Source organism: Lepidochelys olivacea (assembly GCF_965140295.1).
Source record: "Lepidochelys olivacea isolate rLepOli2 genome assembly, chromosome: 14".
In the NCBI taxonomy this organism is placed as follows: Eukaryota; Metazoa; Chordata; order Testudines; family Cheloniidae; genus Lepidochelys; species Lepidochelys olivacea.
This window is the reverse complement of record NC_140424.1, coordinates 30,610,888-30,635,728: the sequence shown is the minus strand read 5'-3', so window position 1 is coordinate 30,635,728 and position 24,841 is coordinate 30,610,888. Positions and strand designations below refer to the sequence as shown.

Below are 24,841 nucleotides of genomic sequence, written 5' to 3'. Positions count from 1 at the left end.
CAAGACATCATGAGTCAGTTTCACGAGAGAGCCCGCCCACTTCCTGGTGCAGGAGGAGCCGGAAACCTGACTGAGCTCAGGAAAGCACTGCACAGCTACCCAGTCACACTCCCCCACAGAGAGTCATGGCTACAGAGAACCCTGTAGAAAGCCTTCAGGAGGAAGCTACTTGTCCCATCTGCCTGGAGTATTTTAAAGCCCCAGTGATTCTAGACTGTGGGCACAATTTCTGCCGGCTCTGTGTCACCCAGTGCTGGCAGGGATCCGATGCAAACTTCTCCTGCCCTCAGTGCAGAGAAATCCTTCAACACAGAAACTTCAGGCCCAATAGGCAGCTGGCAAATGTTGTAGAACTTGCCAAACAGCTGAGATTACAGGCAGCAAAAGGAGCCGAAGGGGAGAGAGTGTGTGAGACACATGGGGAGGAACTGAAACTGTTCTGTGAGGAGGATCAGACCCCCATCTGCTTGGTGTGTGACAGATCCAAGGAGCACAGAGCTCACACTGTGGTTCCCACAGAGGAGGCTGCCCAGGAGTACAAGGTAGGACACCATCATGTAGTGTGATAGTTAACAGCTTTGGATTTTAAAGAGACAAGTGAGTGAGGTAATATCTTTTATTGGACCAACTTATGTTTGTGAAAAAGACAAGCTTCCAAGCTTACACAGAGCTCTTCTTCAGGTCTAGATTTTAAAGACAGGTTTCAGAATAGCAGCCGTGTTAGTCTGTATTCGCAAAAAGAAAAGGAGTACTTGTGGCACCTTAGAGACTAACCAATGAATTGAGCATAAGCTTTCGTGAGCTACAGCTCACTTCATTGGTTGCATTCAGTGGAAAATACAGTGAGGGGATTTATATACACACAGAACATGAAAAAATTGGTGTTTATCATGCATACTGTAAGGAGAGTGATCACTTAAGATGAGCTATTACCAGCAGGAGAGTGGGGGTGGGTGGGTGAGAAAACCCTTTGTAGTGATAATCAAGGTGGATAATCAAGGATGTGGAAAAAGCTAATGTACTCAATGCTTTTTTTGCCTCTGTTTTCACTAACAAGGTCAGCTCCCAGACTGCTGCGCTGGGCATCACAAAATGGGGAAGAGATGGCCAGCCCTCGGTGGAGATAGAGGTGGTTAGGGACTATTTAGAAAAGCTGGACGTGCACAAGTCCATGGGGCCGGACGAGTTGCATCCGAGAGTGCTGAAGGAATTGGCGGCTGTGATTGCAGAGCCATTGGCCATTATCTTTGAAAACTCGTGGCGAACCGGGGAAGTCCCGGATGACTGGAAAAAGGCTAATGTAGTGCCAATCTTTAAAAAAGGGAAGAAGGAGGATCCTGGGAACTACAGGCCAGTCAGCCTCACCTCAGTCCCTGGAAAAATCATGGAGCAGGTCCTCAAAGAATCAATCCTGATGCACTTGCATGAGAGGAAAGTGATCAGGAACAGCCAGCATGGATTCACCAAGGGAAGGTCATGCCTGACTAATCTAATCGCCTTTTATGATGAGATTACTGGTTCTGTGGATGAAGGGAAAGCAGTGGATGTATTGTTTCTTGACTTTAGCAAAGCTTTTGACACGGTCTCCCACAGTATTCTTGTCAGCAAGTTAAGGAAGTATGGGCTGGATGAATGCACTATAAGGTGGATAGAAAGCTGGCTAGATTGTCGGGCTCAACGGGTAGTGATCAATGGCTCCATGTCTAGTTGGCAGCCGGTATCAAGTGGAGTGCCCCAAGGGTTGGTCCTGGGGCCGGTTTTGTTCAATATCTTCATAAATGATCTGGAGGATGGTGTGGATTGCACTCTCAGCAAATTTGCGGATGATACTAAACTGGGAGTTTATCTGTTTCAAATCTGTTTTTGAAGTCTTTTTGTTGAAGAATTGCCACTTTTAGGTCTGAGATTGTCTCTCTTTCCCCTTTTCTTCTCCCCCTTAAAAAAAAAAAAGTTAAATCTAACTAAATTTAAAACAAACATAATTTTAAAATGAAAAACTTGTAACATTTGTTTTGAAAATGTTATATTAAAACATTTTGACTTTCTGTATTTTCCCTCCCCTCCTCTGCTCTGAAACTGTTCGCCAAATGTGACCCAAATTCACAAACAGTTTCAGTTGGCCCCAAACTGAATTTTTCAATGAATAAATTATTTACTGAAAAAAATGTCACCCAGCTTTAATTCACACATCAGACCTTTCTCCAATGTATCCATTTTGCTCTATTGTATTCTGATGGTTACAGTAATGCCAATAGGTTACGGAAAAGGAACTTGGTTTCCATTCAATGTCTGTCTGATCAACAAGTGTTTAAAATGTCATCCCTTTTGGCCTGACCTATTAGACAAAATTTAGGGCCTTGCAGGTCATTTCCAGTAGGAGGAGAAATTGATGGAGTATTAGATGCGTGCAATCATGTTCATTTTTCAACAATGTACACAAAATTCTGTTTCCCTGAACACACCAGACACAAACAACAGAAGGCAGTTTCCTTGCTCAGAAGTCCAAGCCTGATTTTCCAGCCAGCACTCTGCCCAAAACAAACTCCCTCTTTTGTCTTCCACTCTGGGCCACACTATCCATGTTTCTTTGGTTGTCTCCTGGCTATTCTGGCTACTTTTCTCCTGTTCCCCCCACCTGCATCTGCTACACACACACTGACAAAGCTGCCATCCAATCAATCCATAGCCCCTGTGGTTGCAGTCGGTCCCAGGAAACTCCTCAGTCCATGTGGGTCAGCTTTTACTCCAGCCTCATGCCGCCATGCTGGCCCACGACTTGGGTGGTAGCATCTATTGTTTCAGCTATCACTAAACAAATGGACACTGAACTGCTCCCTTGTTTAGCATGAATGAAAGTGGGCTAGCACAGCCATAAACTTCAAAAAAACTCTACAAATACCCATAGATCAAAACACACTTGCTGGCAGCTATCACCCCTCTCCAGTATGACAATACACATAGATTTTGTTCCTCAAATCAGCCCTCCCACGTAAATAAATAAACTCTCAAATAATTAAAACTTTTTTTTTTCTACTCAGAAAAAGATTCAGATCCATTTGATGTCTCTGAAGAAAGAGAGAGAAAAACTACAGGAAATTAAAGTGACGGATACACAGAGAAGCTGGGAATATCTGGTAGGTGCCAATAGTTATTAATAGATCTGACTGGAAAATGGAATTTCCATTCCATGGGAAATTCTGATATTTCAATATTTATTTTCATTTGGATCCAGGACAAAACATCAAAACTTCTCTTGGAGATAGTTCAGAAAAGGTTTGATTCAGAAATACTGAAATGTTTCAATTCAGTTTATCAAACTGAATGAAAATGTTTAGTTCTGGGTCAGTTCCAAATTAATCTGTATCCACTTGAGCTACCACAGAGCCCCAATGGAGTTGTGTGTCATGTCTCCAGTCTCTCTTACAGGCCAACGTTTATCTCCCTAGATACACCACAGCTCAGCCAGAGGGGAGACCACGGTGCAACAGGGGAGATGCACCCCAATATTAATAGTTAATACCTAGGTCTAACGTAGCATTTTTCATCAGTAGCTCTCAAAGCTCTTTACAAAGGAGGTCAATATCATTATTCTCATTTTGGCATGAGGCGGGTAAGTGACTTGCCAAGGTCACCAAGGAGCAGAGCTAGGAACAGAACCCAGTTTTTCTGACTCCCTATCCAGTGCCCTGTCCACTGGAATATCAACCTGAACTGAAAGTATACTATAGCAGCTGGCATAACACTAAAGGGTATGTCTATGCAGCAATGTAGGCCAAGGGTTAGTGAGACTCGAGTCAGCTGACCTGTATCAGGCAATGTATCAGTGCTTTGAGCAGGGGTTGGACTAGATGACCTCCTGAGGTCCCTTCCAACCCTGATATTCTATGATTCTAACCACATGCTTGAGTGTTAGAAGAAATGAAGCAGGTTGACCGAGAGCCAGATATGAGTACAGGCTTCTTTATTGCGATACTTGTTCCCCTGGACCCAATTATCCAGTAAGCACCGAATTAGTTACAGCACACTTCTTTTTGTCTAAGTTGGTATGTACATGCCTATATCCATTACAACACCCCAAAACCCCTTATTAAGTAATAAAAACACCCAGTCTGTGAGTAAACCCTATCTATTGTGCACAGCATTATGCATATCACACAGGCATTTTTACTGTGAAAGTATATTTCTTTGCAACAATTTGTTGCCACAAATCTCCCTGGTCAGCAATTCTCAGGGGAGGGAGGAAGGGGCCATAAGCCAGGGCTTGTTTATGTTGCTGGGAAAGGAAGGGAGGGGGAGATAACATTTCTTTTACCTTCTTTCACACATAGGGCAATATTCAACAGCTACATTTCTCATGCAGCTGCATTCTTATTAATTCTTACAAGCAACAGGGAAGGGGAAAATATGGCAACTTATGTATTAAACAAAGAAATACTGCCTCCTTTTGCCTTTGTCCCCTAATGCCATGTCAGCACATTAGCAGCTTCCCATGTCTGTTAGTTAACCCTAACATAGCCCAACAAGTGTCTACACGGCACTTTACCCCTAGGCTAACGATTTTCTGACTCATGCTTGAATGTAGGGTTCTGGCATCCGCACTGCTGTGCACAGACCCGAGTCAAAGTAACCCTATCCCAGAGTGCCTAGCACCCCCTCCCTGTGTCATCACTCTAGCCGAGGAACGTGGTACATACTGGGAAAACTCTACTGCCCGTCCTGTTTCCTAGGTGTGGCAGTGCTGGGGACTCCCCACAAGGAGCTCATGAGTACATACATGGCATAATTGGCTACTTTGACGGCTGTCTCAGTAGAATGGCTGCAGTGGGAGAAGGTTTTATACTGAACTACCGTCAGGGTCGGATTAACCTTTTGTGGGCCCTGGAGCCAAAACATATTTGTGGGCCCCGAGTGTGGGCCTGGAGTGGCAGGGCCATTGGTGCCCCAGTACACCCGGTGCTGAATCTCAGGGACATTTTTCATTTTGATCACACAGCTCTGCGTGACCACATGCATTGCCGTACACAGCTCCCTCAGCCCCCAGTTTTTCTCATTGAGCTGTACACCCGTGTGGGTTTACCAGAGTCCACAGGGAGCGGGGCAAACTCCCCACAGATTTGTCTCCTTCCTCATTCAGACCTTCTATAGCCATGTCTCCAGTACCACCCTATGTCACCTGTCACTGTAAGTGGTTTTGGTCTCAGCTCAAAGAAGTTTCACAGCCAGTTTCACAACCTGATCAATTCTGACAAATCCCTCCCTCAGCACTCATCCTGCCAGACCACAGACCTCCCCTGCTAGGCTTCAGATAGAGAGGGGCACTGTCCATTGCAAACACCATTTCCCCAAAGTGAGGACTTAGCACCTGGGAACCTGAAGTCACCAGCCTTTCTCCCTCTGCTCCCATCTACATGCTAGTCTACTACTTGGTCACCACCACCCCCTTGACATTCCTTTCCTACTGGTGACCTCTTTTCCTTGAGGTTAACTCCAGTTTCTTTATCTGCTCCTAGCTTAATGGCCCCCAGTAGTCACAGAGCCACCTGCAGCTTCTCTGGCTACAGCCATGGGGCCAATTGCCAGAGGCCAGCCTTAGAATCATAGAATATCAGAGTTGGAAGGGACCTCTGGTCCAACTCCCTGCCCAGAGCAGGACCAATCCCCAACTAAATCAACCCAGCCAGGGCTTTGTCAAGCCTGACCTTAAAAACTTCTAAGGAAGGGGATTCCACCACCTCCCTAGGTAATGCATTCCAATGTTTCATCATGCTCCTAGTGAAAAAGTTTTTCCTAATATCCAACCTAAATCTCCCCCACTGCAACTTGAGACCATTACTCCTTGTCTAGATAGCTGCAGCTGCTAGCAAGGGAGGGGTGACAATTCCAAGGCTGAGCATGCTTGAACATTGCAATGGCAGCACTAGGGGTTCTAAATTCTCAGCGCTGGCCCTAGGCAGCTGCAGAATCTGGAGTTAGGTTTCAGAGTAACAGCCGTGTTAGTCTGTATTCGCAAAAAGAAAAGGAGGACTTGTGGCACCTTAGAGACTAACCAATTTATTAGAGCATAAGCTTTCGTGAGCTACAGCTCACTTCCTCAGATGCATATCGTGGAAACTGCAGCAGAATCTGGAGTTAGGCGCTTCCCTCCTCTAGGCCATGGCTTTAAGTACCTGAGATGCCCATCACCTGCAGCAGAGGCCACCAATTCCCACGCACCTCTCAGTTAGCACATAGTCATGCAGAAAATGCAGCCTGAATGATTTTGGAGGCTGGAGTGCCAGGAGGTTCCCATCCCTGAGCAGCAGCTCTGCAACAAGCTCACATGGCCCCCCTCTGCTGTGGGACCAGGACCCTGTGAAGACAGTGGAGTTACCCTGTGTATAATCAGTTCTGTCCAAAGCCTGTTGAAGTAAGTGGGAGTCTTTTCATTGTCTTTAATGGGCTGTGTATAGAAGCAAAGGACCCCGTTCTAGATTCCAGGAGCAAAGTGCATTCTGTGCTGCACTGGTTTACTATTGTAACAGGAAGGGCTCACATTAACCTAGTGAATAAGCAACACTTCCTACAGCACCTAACTTTTGCTGAGAGGCCTCCTGCTTAGCTTACCAGGGCTGAAAACATCAGGACATGAGGTCACCAAAGCCAGCCCTTCTGAATTCAGCAGGAATTTTGGATGTGCACAGAACACAGACAGGACTGGTTCCCACATGGTTACAGAACTGCAGTCAAGTGGAACAATTTTCGGCTTGTGTGATTGGAGGATATCTGATCCATATTGTAAGCCTGTCCTGCGTAAATGAGGAAAAGCTGAGGTGCCTTTGTTATTCTTTTCTTCCACTCTTCATTTCAGTGGGGAATTTGCCTATGCAATATCATGGTCTTCTGTTTAAACAAACAAAAACTAAAAAAATGGCAATGGCTATTGAAAATAGCAATTCCAGTCCTAGTTAGCACTGGGAAGATCCCAGCATTTGTTGCTCAATTTTATCCTACTTTTTCTACAGCAAATTACAGCGGATCAGTACATTTGATTTGGGAGAAATGAAGTAACAGCTGCCCAGATTGAGTTTGAGCACTCCTGAATTTTGAGGGTATTCAAATCTGGAAGGCATGTACTAGATTCCCTTTCTGAATATTGGATAAATCTGGAAAGGAAAAGTCAATTGCCACTTTCATGGCTCAGAAGGGGAGATCCTCCTGCGTGCCTGGTACTGTACCTAAAGCTGCCCAGGTCCTCTAGTAGAGCCTCCCCTCCCTTACTTTTCATTTTAACTTCTCCTGATGGGGTCCACAGACCTCCTCTGCTAGGCTTCAGATAGAGAGGTGCACTGTCCATTCATTCCACCCAGTTCCTTCTTTGGGGGCTGCAAGGTGAGGTCACACCAGCATCCCTAAGCCAGTCTGGGGAAGTCTTCTAAGGGTGATATCTGGGCCAAAACCTTCTACTCCTTGGGCATATTTGTTCCCCATGCACAATGCCACCCCCTTCTAGCAGCCAGCTCCCCATCTACAGCAAGCTGCAGCACATGGGGTCTCACAGCTTCCCCACTCTTTCCCCCTCCCTTTCCTGTTGATAGCAGCCAAGGGAATGCTGGGAAATGTAGTTCCCTCCCTGCTCCAGGGCTGGCTCTCTAGGCAGGGAGCTGGCTAAGGAACTACAGCTCCCAGGGCCCCTTGGGTTCTCAGTTCTCATGCTCGATCCCTGCTGCTCCAAGGCTCGCCCTCAGAGCCTCAACTTCTGCAGCGCTGCGAGAGGGGAGGAAGCAAGTGCTATAGTCCCCCTTCTGAGCTTGGACCCAGCGCTATGGCAAATCCGGTACTGACTACCATCTAATCTGAGAATTGGGCTCCCCAGCTCTAGGCAGAGTCACGCTGGCAGGAAAATGCCCATGTGTCCCTGTTCTGAGGCTAATTAGGACATCAGGCTCCAAGGCCATCAAACTAGTAACATGAAACTTTGCAATTCTTAATGTTTAAAGTGGGCTGTCCAGTGAAGTGTTGGGTTTTTATTTATTTTTCTCTGTTTGTTTTGAAGTTTGACATAAAATGAAGGTATCTGAGGAAAAACACACACACCCCCTCCCCAGCCTGGCTGCTGCTGGCTGCAGAGCAGTGAAGTGCATCCCCAGGGCTTCGGGTGCAGTGTACTCCAGCACCTCAGGAACCCCTTATCCCTGCCCCGGCGCACCTTGGGATGCAGGTGTTGCCGGCACCCAGTGCCGAGAGGCTGAACAACAGCTTGAGTGGTTCGTTACCCGGTGTGCTGCACCCAATAATCACAACGGGGTGGAGAAGCAGAAAAGTTTATTTGCAGCTGCAAAAAGGTACAGGGAGAATAAAATCTCAAATCCTGCACCACAGAGCAGGAAGTTACACAGGCTTTTATACATCCTTTTTCCCAGCATACTTATCCAATAGCAAGCTGCTCCAAGTATCCATATAGCCAGCCAATCCAGTTCCCAGCTAGTTCCCTGATTCTCTGTATCATTTGTTAAACTATACATAAAGCTGCTTTATTCAGCATTGTTTTTCCATATCTCCCCTGTTTGGCCTTGCTTAGTTTCAGGCAGTCTGACTCTGCAACATACTGTTGCAGATTCTCAGCATAACTGCTGTGTGTGCCTCCAGGCGGGGGGGCCAAGGACACTTGGGCCTAGCACGCAGAGCTGCTGCGAGTGCCTCCAGGCAGGAGGGGGGGGGCCAAGGACACCGGGGCCTAGTGCGAGGGGGCTTCATCGACACTTGTGGTCTTCCATCCCCTCGAGTTACCTAGTGGCCATGCCCCAGTGTTCCCAACAACTCCCCCCTTTGAGAACACTCAACAGCCTTGGCTCTGAGTTTTCTCACTTGGGCTACTTATTTCTTTACAATATGACTTTGCATAAGCACTTTGTGATAGCCCTGAAGAGAATGACTTATTAACTTTTGCAAAAGGGCCCTGACACATGATACCGCACAGCATAATACCAGTAATACAAGCAGTACAGGAAAGAGAAATTTCAATAGCAGGCTAAATAAACCACCAAGCCAAGACAACAAACCCCAGCCTGAAAACAAGGTTTGCAACCAATTGTTCTCTGGGGCAGTATAGGCAACCTGTGCTCCGGCTCGGGCATGGGCTTCAGCCTGTACCTCCTTTTTCATAGATCTCATAACTGCTATCATTTACATATACACAACATCGGGGCCCGATGAGGGCACAAACCCCTCCTTGGGATGCCAAGAGATAGTCCAAAGCCAGCCTGTTTTGGAGGGAAAACGTCCTGAGCTGCTGTACCTCTTTATTTAATGTTTTTACTGCTGACCCTAAATTACTAACCGAGTCCTCTAACTCTAAGGCCACTTTCTTAAGTACCATCTGCAGCCTTACAGTATAGCGGCCTATGCACTTTATCCAATACCCATTAGCCCGCTGTGTAATAACACAGGAGCTCTTTCCCACAGGATGCCCATAGGGATCAGATTGGTTTCGGGTAAACATAACACTCCCTCAGTGAGTACTGCAACTGAATACTCCTGGTCCTGATAGGTGGCTTGCTGTAAAGAGGTCTTGTTCCAGAACGGTGAGTCCGTTCTTTCCTGCTCTTTGGTGGTGGCTAATTCTGCTAGGGTCAAGGGCAGCATGTCAAGGGGCATTCCCGTTTTGGGGGATAGTGGAGTTGGAGCACACACCCAGCAATCAGTCTGGTTTGTTAAAGTAGCAACATGGTGCGCAAGCAAAACAAAGGAGTTATGCTCCCGATATGCACAATTTGGAAATACCAATACAAAGAATAACAATGTTACCCAATTAATTATTACCAGAGTCTTCCCAACCCAGGGTCTCCAGTACCTGGGTGGGCCCATTTTAGCATTAAGGTGCCCGCTATTTGTGTCTTTTAAACAGTAGCTTTAGCCCGAGATCGTCACTAGATGAGGAGTCAGCAGGTTGGACGGTCCACTGTTCTGCTGACGAGGGGGCAGGTACTGCCTTCAGACGAGAGTGATGGATCCAGTTCTTGTGTCCCTCGATCTTTGCCGCTGTATGGGAGATTAGCAGGACGGTATAGGGTTCTTTCCACTTTTTCTGGAGAGGCTCGTCTTTCCAGGTGCGAACAAGCTCAGAGTCACCGGGCTGTAAGGAGTGAACGGGAGAGTCCAAGGGGAGAGGCTGGGAATCCTTGGTATACCTGTGAAGAGACAAGAGAACAGCAGACAGGGAACACATATACTGTGACAAAAAAACATTACCCAACTCCCATTCCCCTGACAGAACCGGGGTGCCATTCATGGGCCATGCCCTTCCAAACATAATTTCAAAGGGACTGAGCCCTAATCTACCCTTTGGGAGAACGCGGATACGGAGTAGGACGAGGGGCAAAGCATCAGGCCATTGCAGTGAGGCTTTTTGGCACACTTTTGAGAGATGCCGTTTAAGGGTCTGATTGGTACGCTCCACTACACCACTGGCTTGCGGTCTCCAGGGCGTATGGAGTTTCCAGGGGATCTGTAAGGCATGTGAGATGCTTTGAATGATTTTTGACGTGAAGTGTGTCCCATTGTCAGATTTCATCCACAGGGGGAGTTCAAAGCGAGGAATGATCTCCTTAACAAACTTGAGGGCCACTGTCCTGGCAGTGCAGTTACGGCATGGGAAGGCTTCTGGCCATCCGCTGAACCGATCCACTATAACAAGGAGATATTTGAACCCTTGGGTCTGGGGAAACTCAGTAAAGTCTATTTGCCACACTTGTCCGGGGCCCGGAGTGGGTTCTAGGGCAGCTGGTGGCACAGGATGTCTCGGTCGGGGGTTATTCTTTTGGCAGACTAAGCAGTCCGCTTGTACCTGGGCAGCCAGGGGTCGGAGTCCGGAGGTGATAAAGTATTTTCCCATTAGCTGGATAAGTGCTTCCCTGCCAGCATGAGCATGCAGCACACCAAAAGCATACTTTGAATCAGTAAAAATGTTGACCCGCTTTCCTTTTGACAGTTCAAGTGCACGGGTCAGGGCTATTAGTTCGGCAAGCTGGGCAGAGGTCCCAGCAGGCAAACCTTCAGCTTCCACAGTGTCATGGAGGGTCACAACAGCATAACCCGCCCTCCTTTGCCCATCTATTACAGTACTGCTACCATCAGTGTACCACTCATAATCTGCATTTGGGAGAGGTACATCCTTTAAATCCGGACGGCTGGAGTACTGGACATCTATGATCTCTAAACAGTCATGTTTCTGTTCCTCTGTTTCTGGCAAGAGAGTGGCTGGGTTAAGGGAGGGGCAAGGCTGTAGGGTGACTTCAGAGTTCTCTAACAGCTTAGCCTGGTACAGAGCAATCCGAGCCTGGGTGAGCCAAAGCCCTCCCTTTGCATCCAATAAGGCTCGGACCATATGGGGAGTATAGATTTGCATAACCCCTCCCAATGTTAGCTTCTCGGCTTCCTCAAGCAATAGGGCAGTAGCTGCGACCGCCCGTAAACATGCCGGCCAACCCTTTGCAACCTGATCCAATTGCTTAGAAAAATAAGCCACAGGACGCTTCCATGCTCCTAACAGCTGTGTAAGCACTCCTAGGGCCACCCCCCTTCGTTCATGTACATACAACTGAAACGGCTTAGAGAGATCTGGCAGGCCCAGAGCTGGGGCTTCCATCAATTTTCTTTTCAGGATTTTAAATGCCCTGTCAGCCTCTGGGGTCCAATAGAAGGGGTCATGATCTGCTCCTTTTACACAGTCGTACAGGGGTTTAGCCCACAGTCCAAAGTCTGGGATCCATATTCTGCAAAAGCCTGCCATACCCAGAAATGCCCTGAGCCGCTCACAATTATTTGGAGAGGAACTTGACAGATAGATTCCTTTTTTTTTTTTTCGCTTGAACGCTGACGCTCCCCTTGCCTTAGCTGTAACCTGATCCCTCTCCACCTCAGACAACAGGGTTCTCAGGAGGATATTACAGTCGTCTCAATCGGCTTGTGACTACTGAGGCACCCCTCAAAGACTGAAATAAACCTGCTTGCGTTCGTTGAGAATTCCCCAGCCTGTGTTTTAAAAGCTGCTAAGTCTATTGGATTGAATGGCACATGGGTATACACTTGCATAGTGGTAGCCTGACGTCCGTCTGCCCCTGGGCAAGCCACAACCGTCTCGGTAAGCAAAGGATAGAGTACCACCGAGGGGGCAATCTCTGTAACCCGAGGCATACTACCCTTATAAGGTGGGGGTGTGGGGGCCGAAGGGGACACCGGCTCTGCCATTACAGTGGGGGTTGGGGTCTGGGGACTAACATTAGCTGCTACCAAACCAGTTGGAGTCAGATTACAGCGCTGTAAAATATCTGGTCGAGTACATAAAGTCAGAAACAAATGCGCATACATATGTTCATTCCATTTCCTTGTTCTCTGACAGAACAGGAGTAACTGAAGGATCGTGTTGTAATTAATTGACCCTCCTGGTGGCCACCACTCCTGGTCCTCTAGTTGATATTGAGGCCAGTCAACTGTACAGAATCGTTTTAATTGGCTCTTAGTCATCGGATCCGCACCAAATACCTTCCAGTTTGCTAGAATGCACTCTAGGGGCGTACACCGTGCCCTAACCTCTGAGCTCTGTTCCTGTCCCATACCTACAGGGTAACTCTGGGCGTCCCCAGGTTTCAACAGAGCATATAATCCGGATTTTAAAAGGATCCTACCTGATCCAAGGGACCGGTTCTTCACCGTGGCCCTGCAGCTGCTCCTCCCCCACGTCTAAGGGACCGGTTCTTCACCGTGGTCCACAACAGCTTCTCCACTATATGAGTGCATTGCACCGTTGTGCCCTCTGGGGTCGATCAAATCGCGTCTCCTCCGAGGCCCCCGATGAACTCACCGGTGCGCGCTGGGCGTTGGTTCTTGCCGCAATCCTTGACCTCCAGGAGGGGTCCGGGCAAGGCTAAATTGCAGCCTCGTGGCCCACCCAGGGACGCCAAAAGCTGTTGCCGGCACCCAGTGCCGAGAGGCTGAACAACAGCTTGAGTGGTTCGTTACCCGGTGTGCTGCACCCAATAATCACAACGGGGTGGAGAAGCAGAAAAGTTTATTTGCAGCTGCAAAAAGGTACAGGGAGAATAAAATCTCAAATCCTGCACCACAGAGCAGGAAGTTACACAGGCTTTTATACATCCTTTTTCCCAGCATACTTATCCAATAGCAAGCTGCTCCAAGTATCCATATAGCCAGCCAATCCAGTTCCCAGCTAGTTCCCTGATTCTCTGTATCATTTGTTAAACTATACATAAAGCTGCTTTATTCAGCATTGTTTTTCCATATCTCCCCTGTTTGGCCTTGCTTAATTTCAGGCAGTCTGACTCTGCAACATACTGTTGCAGATTCTCAGCATAACTGCTGTGTGTGCCTCCAGGCGGGGGGGCCAAGGACACTTGGGTCTAGCACGCAGAGCTGCTGCGAGTGCCTCCAGGCAGGAGGGGGGGGCCAAGGACACCGGGGCCTAGTGCGAGGGGGCTTCATCGACACTTGTGGTCTTCCATCCCCTCGAGTTACCTAGTGGCCATGCCCCAGTGTTCCCAACACAGGGATAAGGGATCCTGTTATACAGACAAAACTGCACAGGATCGTTTCAGGGGACAAGACAAGATGTCATGTTTATTAGAATAACACAATTTGATTTAAGACCAATAACTCATATCTAACACATATGTATATACACACGCACATACACACACACACCCCAAATGTTCTGCAGCTGCTGTATAATTACCATTCCTGAATGTAGCTTGAGTTCGTGGCTTTGGTTCATAGCTTGTGGCTGCTAACTGGCCAGGAAAGCCGGGCACAAGGAAGAGCGGGGTCTCTGGTGGGCATGCACTGATGCCCTTCCATGTTGGCAGCAGAATGTTACTCTCCAAAGTCTTCCATCTCACCCATCCTTTTTGTAGGCTTTAGTTTGAATCCAGAGTCTATAGGTCTTGCTGTGTCACGCTGCCTCTGGGTTCAGTGTGATTGATCACCTGTCAATTGCAGACATGACTTTCAGCCTAGGACCTGGCTTTGATGTTTCTTCAATTGTACTTTTGTTCTTTTCTTTGGAGGATGGAGTCCCCTTACTTTGTCAGGGCTGTTGTCTGCATCTTCAGCCCTTGGTGTTTACTCTTTATTTCATCAGGACAGTCTGGGGCTGGAGGTTGATTTCATCATCCATACATACCTCATTCACACATTTAAACTACACTAATAAAATTACAGCAGGGTTTTGCAAAAATGAAGTGAGCATTTTAAAATGGAGTTTGGGACAAGTTAAAATGGAGTTTGGGTTACAACATGGACAAGTGTAAGGAATGACAAACAGTGAGCAGAAGTTACAATGTTGAAACAGTATAAGTTTCAGCGATTTAAGCAGCAATTGGATTGAAAGTGAAACTCAATTAGCCAGTTATTGGGGTACCTGGTTTTATGAATGAATGTAGTTTCATTCATAAAACTTTACTTATGAAGTTATATTAATAAAGTGAACAATTAAAAACAATTTCATTGATCAGTTCTACAATCCCCGGGAGGCTGTGTGGAAGTTTTGGAGCTCACCACTCTGAAAGTGCATTTTGGCCTGGGACCCACACAGCTCCAGGGGGCCAGAGAGCAGAGTGAGGACCAAGCACCTTCCCCTGCTGTCCACCCCGCAGTTGCAGCAGAGAGCAAGATAAGAGAAATGTAGAATAGCTGTCTGTTCTTTGTGGGTTTTTCTGTGTGGGGGGGAGGGGGGAGAGAATCAATTTCTGTGTGTTTGGTGGAATTCTCTCTCTTTGTGTCTCAATACAGTTTGTGGAGATCCTGTCTTCCAAGTTACAATATTGCTGCTTTTTCATCTGTTTGTTCTATTGGTTTTTCTTTCTCCCCTGGCCTCTCTCCGAAGTCTCTGCCAATATTGGCTGAACTGCACTCCTTGCTGCCATGGACCTGGATCTCCAGAAGGCAATAGACACAGAAATTCCTCCTCATGTGAGACACAAAAACCTCCCTTCAAAGGGAGATAGGGTCCAAATGGGAACCTGTGGGAAAATCTTCTCCCTTGTGACCACAGGGCACATTCAAGTGTTAGGTATTGAATTCTCAGGGGTTGCAGAGAAATGCTCCTTCCCTCACACCCAGGGCTTTATGACCTGACCCATGACTCCTCTCTAGGACCCTGACCAGCCTCTCTCTGTTTCTTTTTGTCTATTACAGAAACAGACAGAAGCTGAGAGACTGAAGATTATGTCTGAGTTTGAGCAGCTGCATCAGTTCCTGAGGGAACAAGAGCGACTCCTGCTGGCCCGGCTGGCAGAGCTGGACCAGGAGATTGTGAAGCTGCAGGATGAAAATGTCACCAAACTCTCCAAGGAGATTTCCCATCTCAGTGAGCAGATCAGTGAGCTGGAGGGGAAGTGCAGGCAACCAGCCAGGGAATTCCTGCAGGTGAGGACATTATAAACCCCCCTCAGATCCCTAAACAGGGAGAGGCAGGTTCCTGAATCATGAGCCTTGGAAAATAAATGTATCAAATTGTTTAAAGCTGCAAACTTTCTCCTAAAAATTCCCTCTGGAACAGAAGTGGTAACGGTACAGTGAGTCCCCTCCAGAGCAGGAGGGATGCCCAGTGTGGGGCAAGCGGGACTGAGCTCCCTTTTTTCTCTCTCTCCCCTCTAGGATATCAGAAGCACCATGAACAGGTAAGTGGCTCCTTCTCACTCCCCCTCATGCTTCTCAGCACTGGAAAGGGGCTCGGGAATCTTATTAGTACATCTTCCCAGGGCACAACAGCACAATGTGTGGGGCAGGGTCACATTTCAGAGACCAATCTCCCTGTGTTGACCCTTAACCCTGGGGTATTATCCTTTTATACAGGACTGGAGTCCTAGGGGAAGGGTTATTACCCTAAACATGGTAACATCCATCTCTAGGGGACTGGCTGCCTCAGGAGTCTGGGGATGGAATATGGGTCTTTCACCACCTTTCACAGTCATTGGCTTCTCTTTTGCCCAGGTCAGCAGTGATCAGAACACTTACCACCTAATTTATTGTTTGGTGACACGGGTGAAGTCATTTTAGGAATGGGCAAGTGGGGCTCTCAGACCAGTTCCTAGGGGGCAGATGCCCACCATGTAATAAATACAAGAACATGGGACTATCCTGGCTCATAGAAGATAAAGGCCAAGGACTGAACTAGCCGTGGAGACAACTCCCTTCTCGACCCTAGAGCTGGTCTCCAGGTAAGTGCTGAAGCACATCAGTGGCCACTATGTAGAAAGCTTGTGCTGCCATTGCCTGGGCTGTGCCTGCTCAGAGGCTGGATAAGATTGTCGACCCAGGGGGTTTCCTGGCAGAGCTCCAGTGATATAACCATAGGCATATACTTCTGCTAGAAAATTCCCCACAGATACAGGCCCTTAGACTCCAGGTCCTCAGGCCAGCTGCTGTCACTAAATCGCACAAAGAAATGTTTTTTTTTCTCTCTAGGTCTGAGGAGGAGAAGTTCCAGCAGCGGTTGGAGGCTTCTTCTGATCTGGAAAGGAGCCTCAGCCATTTCTGTCAGAAAAATATTGCTGTAAAGCTGACCCTGAACAAACTGAAAGGTACCAGGAAGGGAGCTAGGAGGGGACATTGAGAGGAGTCTCTGTGACTGGAGGAGGAGACAGCAGCCACCTCACAGCAGCCAGCAGAATAACCCCAAATGAGTTACTCAGCGACATTCTACGGAGAGGGACGCTTAGCCCTTCTCCCGCAGGTCAAAACTACAGGCTGAGGTTGCTGTGCCTCTTGGATTAGGGCTAAGAGAATCCCCAGTGGACAGGGGGCTGTCTAAAGAGCTGCTGCCTGTGTGTAGCAGCCCTGGCCAGAGTCAGTGCAGCAGAGTTCCCTTTGGCCTGGGCCTGCCCCTTCTGCTGGGCTGTGTGACCATAGGTCCTGACTCCGTGGATTCTCCAGGGCTGGAGCACCCATGGGGAAAAATTTGTGGGTTTGGCAGCCAAGCTCCCCTCACCTCACCTCCCCACCTCACCTCTGCCTCCTCCCCCTCCCCTGAGCGCGCCATGTCCCTGCTCCTTCGCCTACCTCCCAGCGCTTTCTGCCGCCAAACAGCTGCTTGGTGGCGTAGCAAGGTCTGGGAGGGAGAGGGAGGAGTGGGAACATGGTGCGCTCAGGTGAGGAGGCGGGGAAGGGGAAGAGGTGGGGCTGGGGCTGGGATTTGGAGAAGAAGTCGGAATGGGGGCGGAGTTGGGGCAGGGACTTCGGGAAAGGGGTTGGTATGGGGGTGGGGCGGGGGTGGAGTCGGGGTGGGGCCAGGAGCAGAGGGGGGTCGAGCACCCACCGGTGTGAGCAGAAGTTGGCGCCTATGTGTGTGACTGTCTCAGCCAGTGCCTGCACTGAGGCAGTTCTTGGCCTATTTACAATGCAGTGTATATGGGCCCCAGTGGAAAGGAGAATCCCTTCACAGATGGGTTTCCCACTGTTCCCAAACAGCCCTGTGTTCCCCAGGGCCAGCAGGCCCCACTGTGGGCTGGTCCAAAGGGCTGTGAGTCCACTGCTAACTCCTTGGGCAATAGTTACAGACAGAAGCTAACTACGAACTAACTGGGCAAATCCTGGTTCCTTCCACAGCGGTAATGGATATTGGGGAGTGAATATATCTGTCCAATACCCCTGCATTTAAAGGCTCATCTCCTAACTTTAAGTATTCACTTTTGAAAAATGTGTCATGCATTGTGCCTCAGTTTCCCCATCTTTAAAATGGGGATCATTAGAACTGATAGGGAAGGTTTTGATCAAACATTTTTTCATTGAAAAATGCTGCTATGTCAAAACTGAAACTGTTCATGAGCCAGGATCAGTTTCAACAAATGTCCCAACACAAATAAATGTTGTGGGGGAAAATAAGTATCATAGTTGTCAAAATGTTTCATGTTGACATTTTTTAAAGGAAAATTTGAAATGACCTTTTTGTTGTAAAATTTCAGCTGATTTAGACTTTAAAAAAAGTTAGAAAGAAGGTGAAAATTAAAAAGGAATTGTTTGGGAACTTTCAAAATGAAACATTTTCATTCACCTAAACTGATTTTTTCCCCTGTTTTGAGTTACCAAATATTTTTAAGACTTCAATTTTTTGTCCCAGTTTGAGATGGAGAAAATTTTTGAACTTTCTAAAATATTTAAGAGATGGGAAAACTAGTCTCTGCTCAGTCCTAGAGATAATTCTGTCCCACAGTGGGGACAGCAGTGAGATGAAACAATTGAGGGAATTTATAAAAGAAAATATCAGTTCTTTCTACAGCATAAAGAAGCAGCCATGCTTGAAGAAAAAAATCTAGTCCTTGATCTCTGTGAGCCTCACTTTCCCTGTCTTTACAAACGTAGATGCTGTCTCTCTGGATGGTGATGTAACTTGCTGAGTGACAGTAAAGTGCACTGACATGCTGTTGTGACAGCTGCTAGCTTGGCCAACACAGCAGGGATTGAACTAGGGCTTCAGAGCTAAAATCATGAGTGCCGAGAACTTTACCTGGAGCCAAGCTTCCTACCTGAGTGTTATAACAAACTCACATCATCTGTAGATCAGAGGTGGGACACACCACTTTTGCCAGTGGGTTATATACTTCTGCTGACAGACAAAGCGCATCCCAAACAGCTGAGGTCCCCAATGCTTCAAAGCCAGATAAGTCCCTTCTTATGTGAAAGCCACTATCATGGCCAACCCTAGGAATCAAACCAAGGACATAGGGATGGAACTAAGCACCCTCCCAGCTGAGCACAGGAGCCTCGACAGCTTGAACTAAGGAACTTGGTGCGGCTGTCGCAGACTTGCATTCTCTGTCGATTGGGCACATACACAGACAAAACACACTGACCGCTGGGTTACACTGCCATCAGAGGGAAAAGGCAAAGTTTCTGATCAGTTTTAACTTAGCCACACTGGAAAAATGAATGTGGCTCTTTCTGCACTGCTTTGTCTGTCTTTATGTCTGGCTCCATCAGTTTTTCTCTCATAACCAAAATGCAGTTATGTTAACAAAGAGCAGGGACGCCCCATAAACACGACAGCTTGAAGTCTTGTCTCTTTCACCTGTTCCTTCCATTAGACTCTCTGCTATTGGAACTGAAGACAGGAAAGGGGAAATCCATGGGATCAGATGGAAAGGGTACATTTCCAGGTGGAGTTGCTATTATTGTTATTTATTTATTTAATTATTACTAAATTAGAAGGAAAGACACTTTCCCCCCAAAATATCTTTGTTTACTTGTTGTTAAAGTAGAAAGAAAGAAAGAAAGAAAGAAAGAGAAAATTACACAGCACACTAAAACAATATAAAAATGATTAGATTCTAAGGAAACCACAAGGTACGATTACATCACTAATTTGTCACACGTTTGCTCATGTAGGCTGAGCTCTGTTTTTTTATCCAGTTTTTCCGTGCAGATGGAGGCTTGACTATTGGGGCTAGCCAGAATGGCTAGGAGGGCTGGCTGGGGTGCAGAGGAGGTTAGGGGCCCAGCTAGTGGGGTCTGGCCAGCGTGGGGAGGGAATGAAGACTCCAGCTAGGGGGCCTGGACAGTGTGAGGTGAGACCCACCTATGTGGTGGGTGTTGATTGGAGTGGGGAGTTAGGGGCGTGGCTGGTCAGAGTGGGAGTGAAAGGCATGGATGGAAATTTGGGATGGGATGGGGGGTGAGGGTACCAGCTTGGCGGTCATGGGGGGACTGACTGGAGTGGGCAAGCAGGAGGTCCTTCTTGGGGGCTGGGTAGAGTGAGGGTAAGGGGCCTCCCTGTGGGAATGGGCTGTACTGGGGGAGAGGGGCCCAGCTGGGCATACAGCTCAGCCTACATAAGCAATGCAGTGTGCGACCCCCTAGCAGCTACCTGTCATAGGTGGCAGCAGGGGGAGCCAGAGAGATTCCTCTGCCCACATCACCCTGGGCCTCTGAGGGCCTGATTTTAGTGGAAACTGGGCTTTTCCAGTTTTCTGATTGTCCCCAAAGTCAGCAGGATTCTGCCCATTTGTGACTCAACTAGGCCCATCTGGTCTGGAACCGATCAGGTGTTGTCCAAAGCCGTTGAGTGACAGGGCAGAAATACCTCATCGAGTTGAGTGGGGGCCTGGCTTCCTTGTGCCCCACAGATCCTGACATCAACCTAAGCAGCCAGTTCACACACACCCAATACACAGAAACAGTCTCACTGACTGGCCCCCAAACGCCCTTTACTCTGCCCCGGCAGTGCTCATGGATATTTCTGGGTGGGAGTGTCAGGAGCATCTAAGGGAGTCAGGAGCACAAGTCAAGTGCCAATGGGCCTTGTGCTCCTAACTCCCTTAGGTGTTCCTGAAAATCCCACCCCAGGTTCCTTTTTCATATTTAATGAGAAAAAATGGAGCGGATGGGCCGCTCAGAACTGTCTCACCTTTTCCCCTTCCCCTGGTTTGAGGGGCTGTCCCCCCAAAACCTTTCCTCTGGGCTGGGCTCTCCTGGGGGAGCTGAGCTCTGCCTGAAGTGCTCTGCTTCTCTCCCCAGCGAGTGTGACTCTGGATCGAGACACAGCTCATCCCCGGCTCCTCCTGTCTGTGGATCGGAAAATTTTGACCTGGAACATCATACGGCTGAACCGCCCTGAACATCCTCAGAGATTTGATTCATCTCCTTGTGTGCTAGGCTGTGAGGGATTCACCACAGGGAGACATTGCTGGGAGGTAGAGGTGGGGAATGGGACAGCTTGGGCTGTGGGGGTGGCCCGAGAGTCTGTAAAGAGAAAGGAGGAGCTCAGTGCGGCACCTGAGCGGGGGATCTGGGCTGTGCAGAGGTGGGGGTTCCAGTTCCAGGCTCTCACCTCCCCTCCAAACCCCCTCTCTCTGAGCTGCGTGCCCAGCAGGATCCGGGTGTCTCTGGACTGTGAACAGGGGCAGGTGGCATTTTTCAATGCTGATAGCGAGGCCCCGATCTTTACTTTCCCACCAACCTCATTCACGGGGGAGAGAATCTACCCTTTCTTCTGGGTCTGGGGTGTAGGTTCCCAACTCACTCTCTATTCCTAAGACGCCAGGTGGCACATGGCTTCGGGTCTCATGAAATGAGCTTCTCCGGCCTCTGATATCCTAGTCTCTCTGACCCTGCATGACTCCTATATTCCTGCAGAGACGTTTAAATGCAAAGTGAACAGACCAGAGAAGCCACTGTCTATGCCCCATCGTGGGTCTCTCCTGCTTGTCTCTGTCTCTCTTCTTCTGAGGGACCATGACCTCCCACAAGGACTGGAAAATGGGTGTTCACAGCCTGCCTGTCTCTGAAGGGGACAGGAGGGTTTCCAGGATCCCCAAGACTTGTATGACTCCATGGTCCCACGAAAGAGAACATGCTTATCATGTGAAGGGAACCTAGTCATGGCTGTAATTCATTGCTCAGACTGTGGCCTACAGAGAGCTGTCTGGCTCCTCCCTCTTGTTTTCAGCTCCTGTGTTGCTTTAAAATAGCCTTAGGCATCTTCTTAGGATTCCTTCCCCAGATGAAGGATTGCTGTGGTTTTCCCAAGGATGTTGAGGTGAGGGGAAGCGGGCCCTGCAGTCATGTCTGGGAGAGGAGATGGTCTGTGAGTCACTATATCTGTTGGGGTGGGTGTACACTGTGGGGAACCACTGAGATCTGCTGGTGTCAGCAGTGCTTCTGTTTTCTGTGTGCCCTTGCTGTCAAGGCCTCTGCTTCCTGCTGGAGGGCTACCACCTTCTTGTGTCTGGTTAGACACAGAGGGCCCAGTGTGCAGCTTTTACAGCAACTTTACTGTTGTCATCTCTTGGCCTTTATTTAAGAACAAGTCCCTGACGTTCTTAGTGAATTAGGACAATGCTGTGCGAGCCCTGGCCATGAGGATGGGATTGGCAGACACAGCGAAGAGCTCAGGGGAAGTGAGGGACCAGTGGATGGGTCTCCTGGTTAAGAAGAAGAAGAGAAAAGGTGAAATGGACACTTAAAGTGATGGGAGCAGAGGAAGATGGACAACCAAAGAGTCTCTGGTTGCTTTGAGTCCCTGGCTGTGACTCATTGACAGACCTACCAGTCATGCAGTGATGTGGGATTAGAACACGGGGCCGTGCATAGAGCAGAACCAGGGGAGGAGGGGAGTGGCTGCCACTGGTAACATCATTTCCCCAGCACCAGTCCAGGCAGCTGTGTCCATTCTCCTTCAAGGGACACAATGGAAAGAGGAGCTGGTGTGAGTGAGCCCTTGCATGTGAATGAAAAAGTCTGAGGGGGTGATATTAGTATGGACTCCAATCTGGTAATGACAGTGACTTCAGCAGGGGTATGACTGGATACATCCCCAAATGCATGGAATGGGGGATGGCTAGGTTTGCGACCTGTTGATACAAGTGATGTAAAAGCCCATGAGATCCATGTTAAGACTTTGCATGAGAGGGTTGATATGGTGAAGTTTGGGTGTGCAGTGTGTTTTGAGATCTGTGTCAGATATTAGTGAAAGTTTCTGGAGTGTTGGAGGGTGTTATCAAAAGTCCTGTAAACAATGTAAACGTAGGAGACTTTCCCCTTAAATTCTTATTTCCCTGCTCTCAAAGTTTTGGGTGGATTGGGAGGGTCCTGCCACAGCGCATTCAGCGTTTGTCACATTAAACACCTAGGTCCTTGCCCTCCAGTGATCTGGCATAAACTTTCTGCTAACTAATTTAAATGGTAGAGAATGTACAGCAGCTCTTCCCTGGGGCTAGATTCATAAATGGACAGAGATGTTGGGATGCTCAGTGGCTCCTAGAAAATCCCTGGGACTCGTAAAGTCTGAGTTACATGCTCAGGTTTCCTGTACAATGAATGGAGGGAGATGGGTACCTAAGAATGGGATTCACAAAGCCCAGCACACTCCTGTGGGGAAGACCCCCTGCTCTTAACTGTTCACCCAGTGATTAAGGTACTCACCTGGGATGTGGGTATGACCCAGGGTCCTCTTGGTGCCAGCTGGCAGAGGACACAAAGTTGCATAAGTGTTAGAGGGACCCGCAAGGTCTGGTATCTACGGATTAGTTCACCAAAGAGCTTCACGCAAGGTCTCCACTGAAAGCCTGTGTCATGCTGGTCCTCATGATCCTTGTGAGATGTATGTATGGAAAATAAGTGAGAAGTTATGTGTATAGTTACCAAAAATTATGCTCTTAAGGTCTGTGAGTTGGGGCCAGTCATGAGAAGTTAATAACCAAGTGTCTTTCAGGCAGAGGATGTTTTCCTATCAGTCTGTCTTCCTGTACACTGATGTATACTTCTCACTCAATGCCCATTCCCAGTCTGAGCCAAATGCTAATCAAGTGATTGTAAGTCTCCAGGCGAGACCCTAGACAGGAGATCACAAGCAGCAGGGGTTATGGTCTCTGCAAGGGAAGACAGTGAATTTAGGGACCATAGCTATAGGGACAGAGACAAACTCTGCATCTTTCCACTGAGGTGGCATGAGGGCAGCAGGACTTGTCTCATGAATGGAAGATCACAGCCAAGCCTGGCTGTAATACGCTGGAAGGATCTGAGGAGAGCTTTTGCTCTATATGACATGACCATGTCTTGTTGGTTGTTTTAGACAGAGTGTTTTAATTTTATTTTATATGTAACCCTTTGTTTCCAGTATTTCTGCTTGCTGTCATTGGAGTCTCTGTTCTTTGGTAAATAAACTTGTGCTTGCTTTCCCTATAAACAAATCTAAGTGCTGTGTGTGGAGCGGAGTGATCATCCTGAGGTGAAATTGGCAAGCTGGGGTGTGTGTTCATTTCGGAACAGAGGATCTAGGAATTATGTGGGTGCCCAGCTGATCAGGGGCTGGAGGCTGCAGCAGATGCTTGGAGTGTGCCTATCGCTAGCCTGTACCGAGAGAGCAGGGTCTGTGAGGAATTGCTTGTACTGCCAGAGGCTGGCTGAGTCAGGGAGCTGACCCCCGGCAGGCACAGCCAAGACTGCCTCACACCAAGGACAGCGGGTAGTGAGTTGCCTTACAACGCTGGGCACCCACAGGAGGCCTCATGGTAGGAGACCCCCAGTTCAAGTCCCTCCTTCACCTCAGGGGGAGGAGGGATCGACCACCTGACAGGTGAGTGCCCTACCCACTGGGCTAGGGGATGGTGTGATGCGGGGAGGTCTCTCTGTCTCTATTCGTGAAGCTCCCAGCTGCAAGGTCCACAGAGAGCTGGGAGCCCAGGCTCTCAGTGCCGTGTAGCTGCGCTCCACTCTTAAGTCAATGGAAGCACTGCTGGTGAGGATGCACACAACTGGCAGAAGGAAGCTCACCTACCCCATAGGTGAGCAAGGAGACACAGAAGCCACGGAGCCACTGGTAGGCTAAGGCAGCCTGCTTCCTGGTCCTTTTACCCTCCCCCATGAGGGCCCTTGCGGCCCAGAGGATTTAATGAAAATCCCCCCATCGCTGGAGAGCGAGCTGCACCTTATTGCGGGAGCCACGGACGTCTTCGAGAAACTCCCACAGCTCCCTGGCACAGCCCCGTGGCCCACCGAGATGGGCAGGCAAGGGGTGGACCCCCAACGTGGCCCCTGATGGACTGGCACCACACGGCCCACCTCAGACCCTGGCTCAGTAGGGGGGAGTGGAGGGAAAATAGCAGCCCCTAGTGGGTCAGGACAGGGAAACACGAAGATCACTGCCTGGTGGTCATCCTCCGGGAAAGGGAGGGAGATGGCCCCAGGGGCAGCAATAGCATCGCGGGAGGTGGAGGGGATAGGGACAGGGTTGGCAGCAGGGGAAGGGCAGGGGTCAGGAGTAGGGTCGGGGAGAGGGGCAGATGCAGGATCCTGGGCCGCAGTAGCCGGGCCGCTAGGAGATGGCCTTTCTCAGTCGGGCTACCCTCCAGTGATG

At 48.7% G+C, this 24,841-nt stretch overlaps 2 protein-coding genes and 1 long non-coding RNA gene across 4 annotated transcripts in view; 2 read left to right on the top strand and 1 right to left on the bottom strand.

The window, feature by feature from the left end:
- The window catches only part of LOC311530265 (uncharacterized protein), a gene marked incomplete at its 3' end in the record, with an annotated part of 506,005 nt that overhangs the window by 122,760 nt on the left and 358,404 nt on the right, over positions 1-24,841 (top strand). The gene's annotated exons all lie outside the window — the stretch shown is intronic.
- Positions 51-23,659, top strand: LOC311531233 (E3 ubiquitin-protein ligase TRIM39-like). 2 transcript variants are annotated; one of them, XM_084648457.1, is made up of 7 exons: positions 51-542; positions 3,039-3,134; positions 15,187-15,417; positions 15,649-15,671; positions 16,459-16,574; positions 19,074-19,145; positions 20,503-23,659. In XM_084648457.1, exons 1-7 carry the CDS (start codon positions 126-128, stop codon positions 21,018-21,020), a joined length of 1,473 nt encoding a protein of 490 aa, XP_084504583.1. In that variant the 5' UTR covers positions 51-125; the 3' UTR covers positions 21,021-23,659. The 2 variants fall into 2 exon arrangements, with proteins under 2 accessions (XP_084504583.1, XP_084504584.1); XM_084648458.1 differs by lacking the exon at positions 19,074-19,145.
- Positions 8,285-13,531, bottom strand: LOC311531273. The gene is made up of 2 exons (XR_014714166.1): positions 12,663-13,531; positions 8,285-10,166 (listed from the first exon to the last, which is right to left on the bottom strand). It is a non-coding gene; the product is annotated as an uncharacterized lncRNA (long non-coding RNA).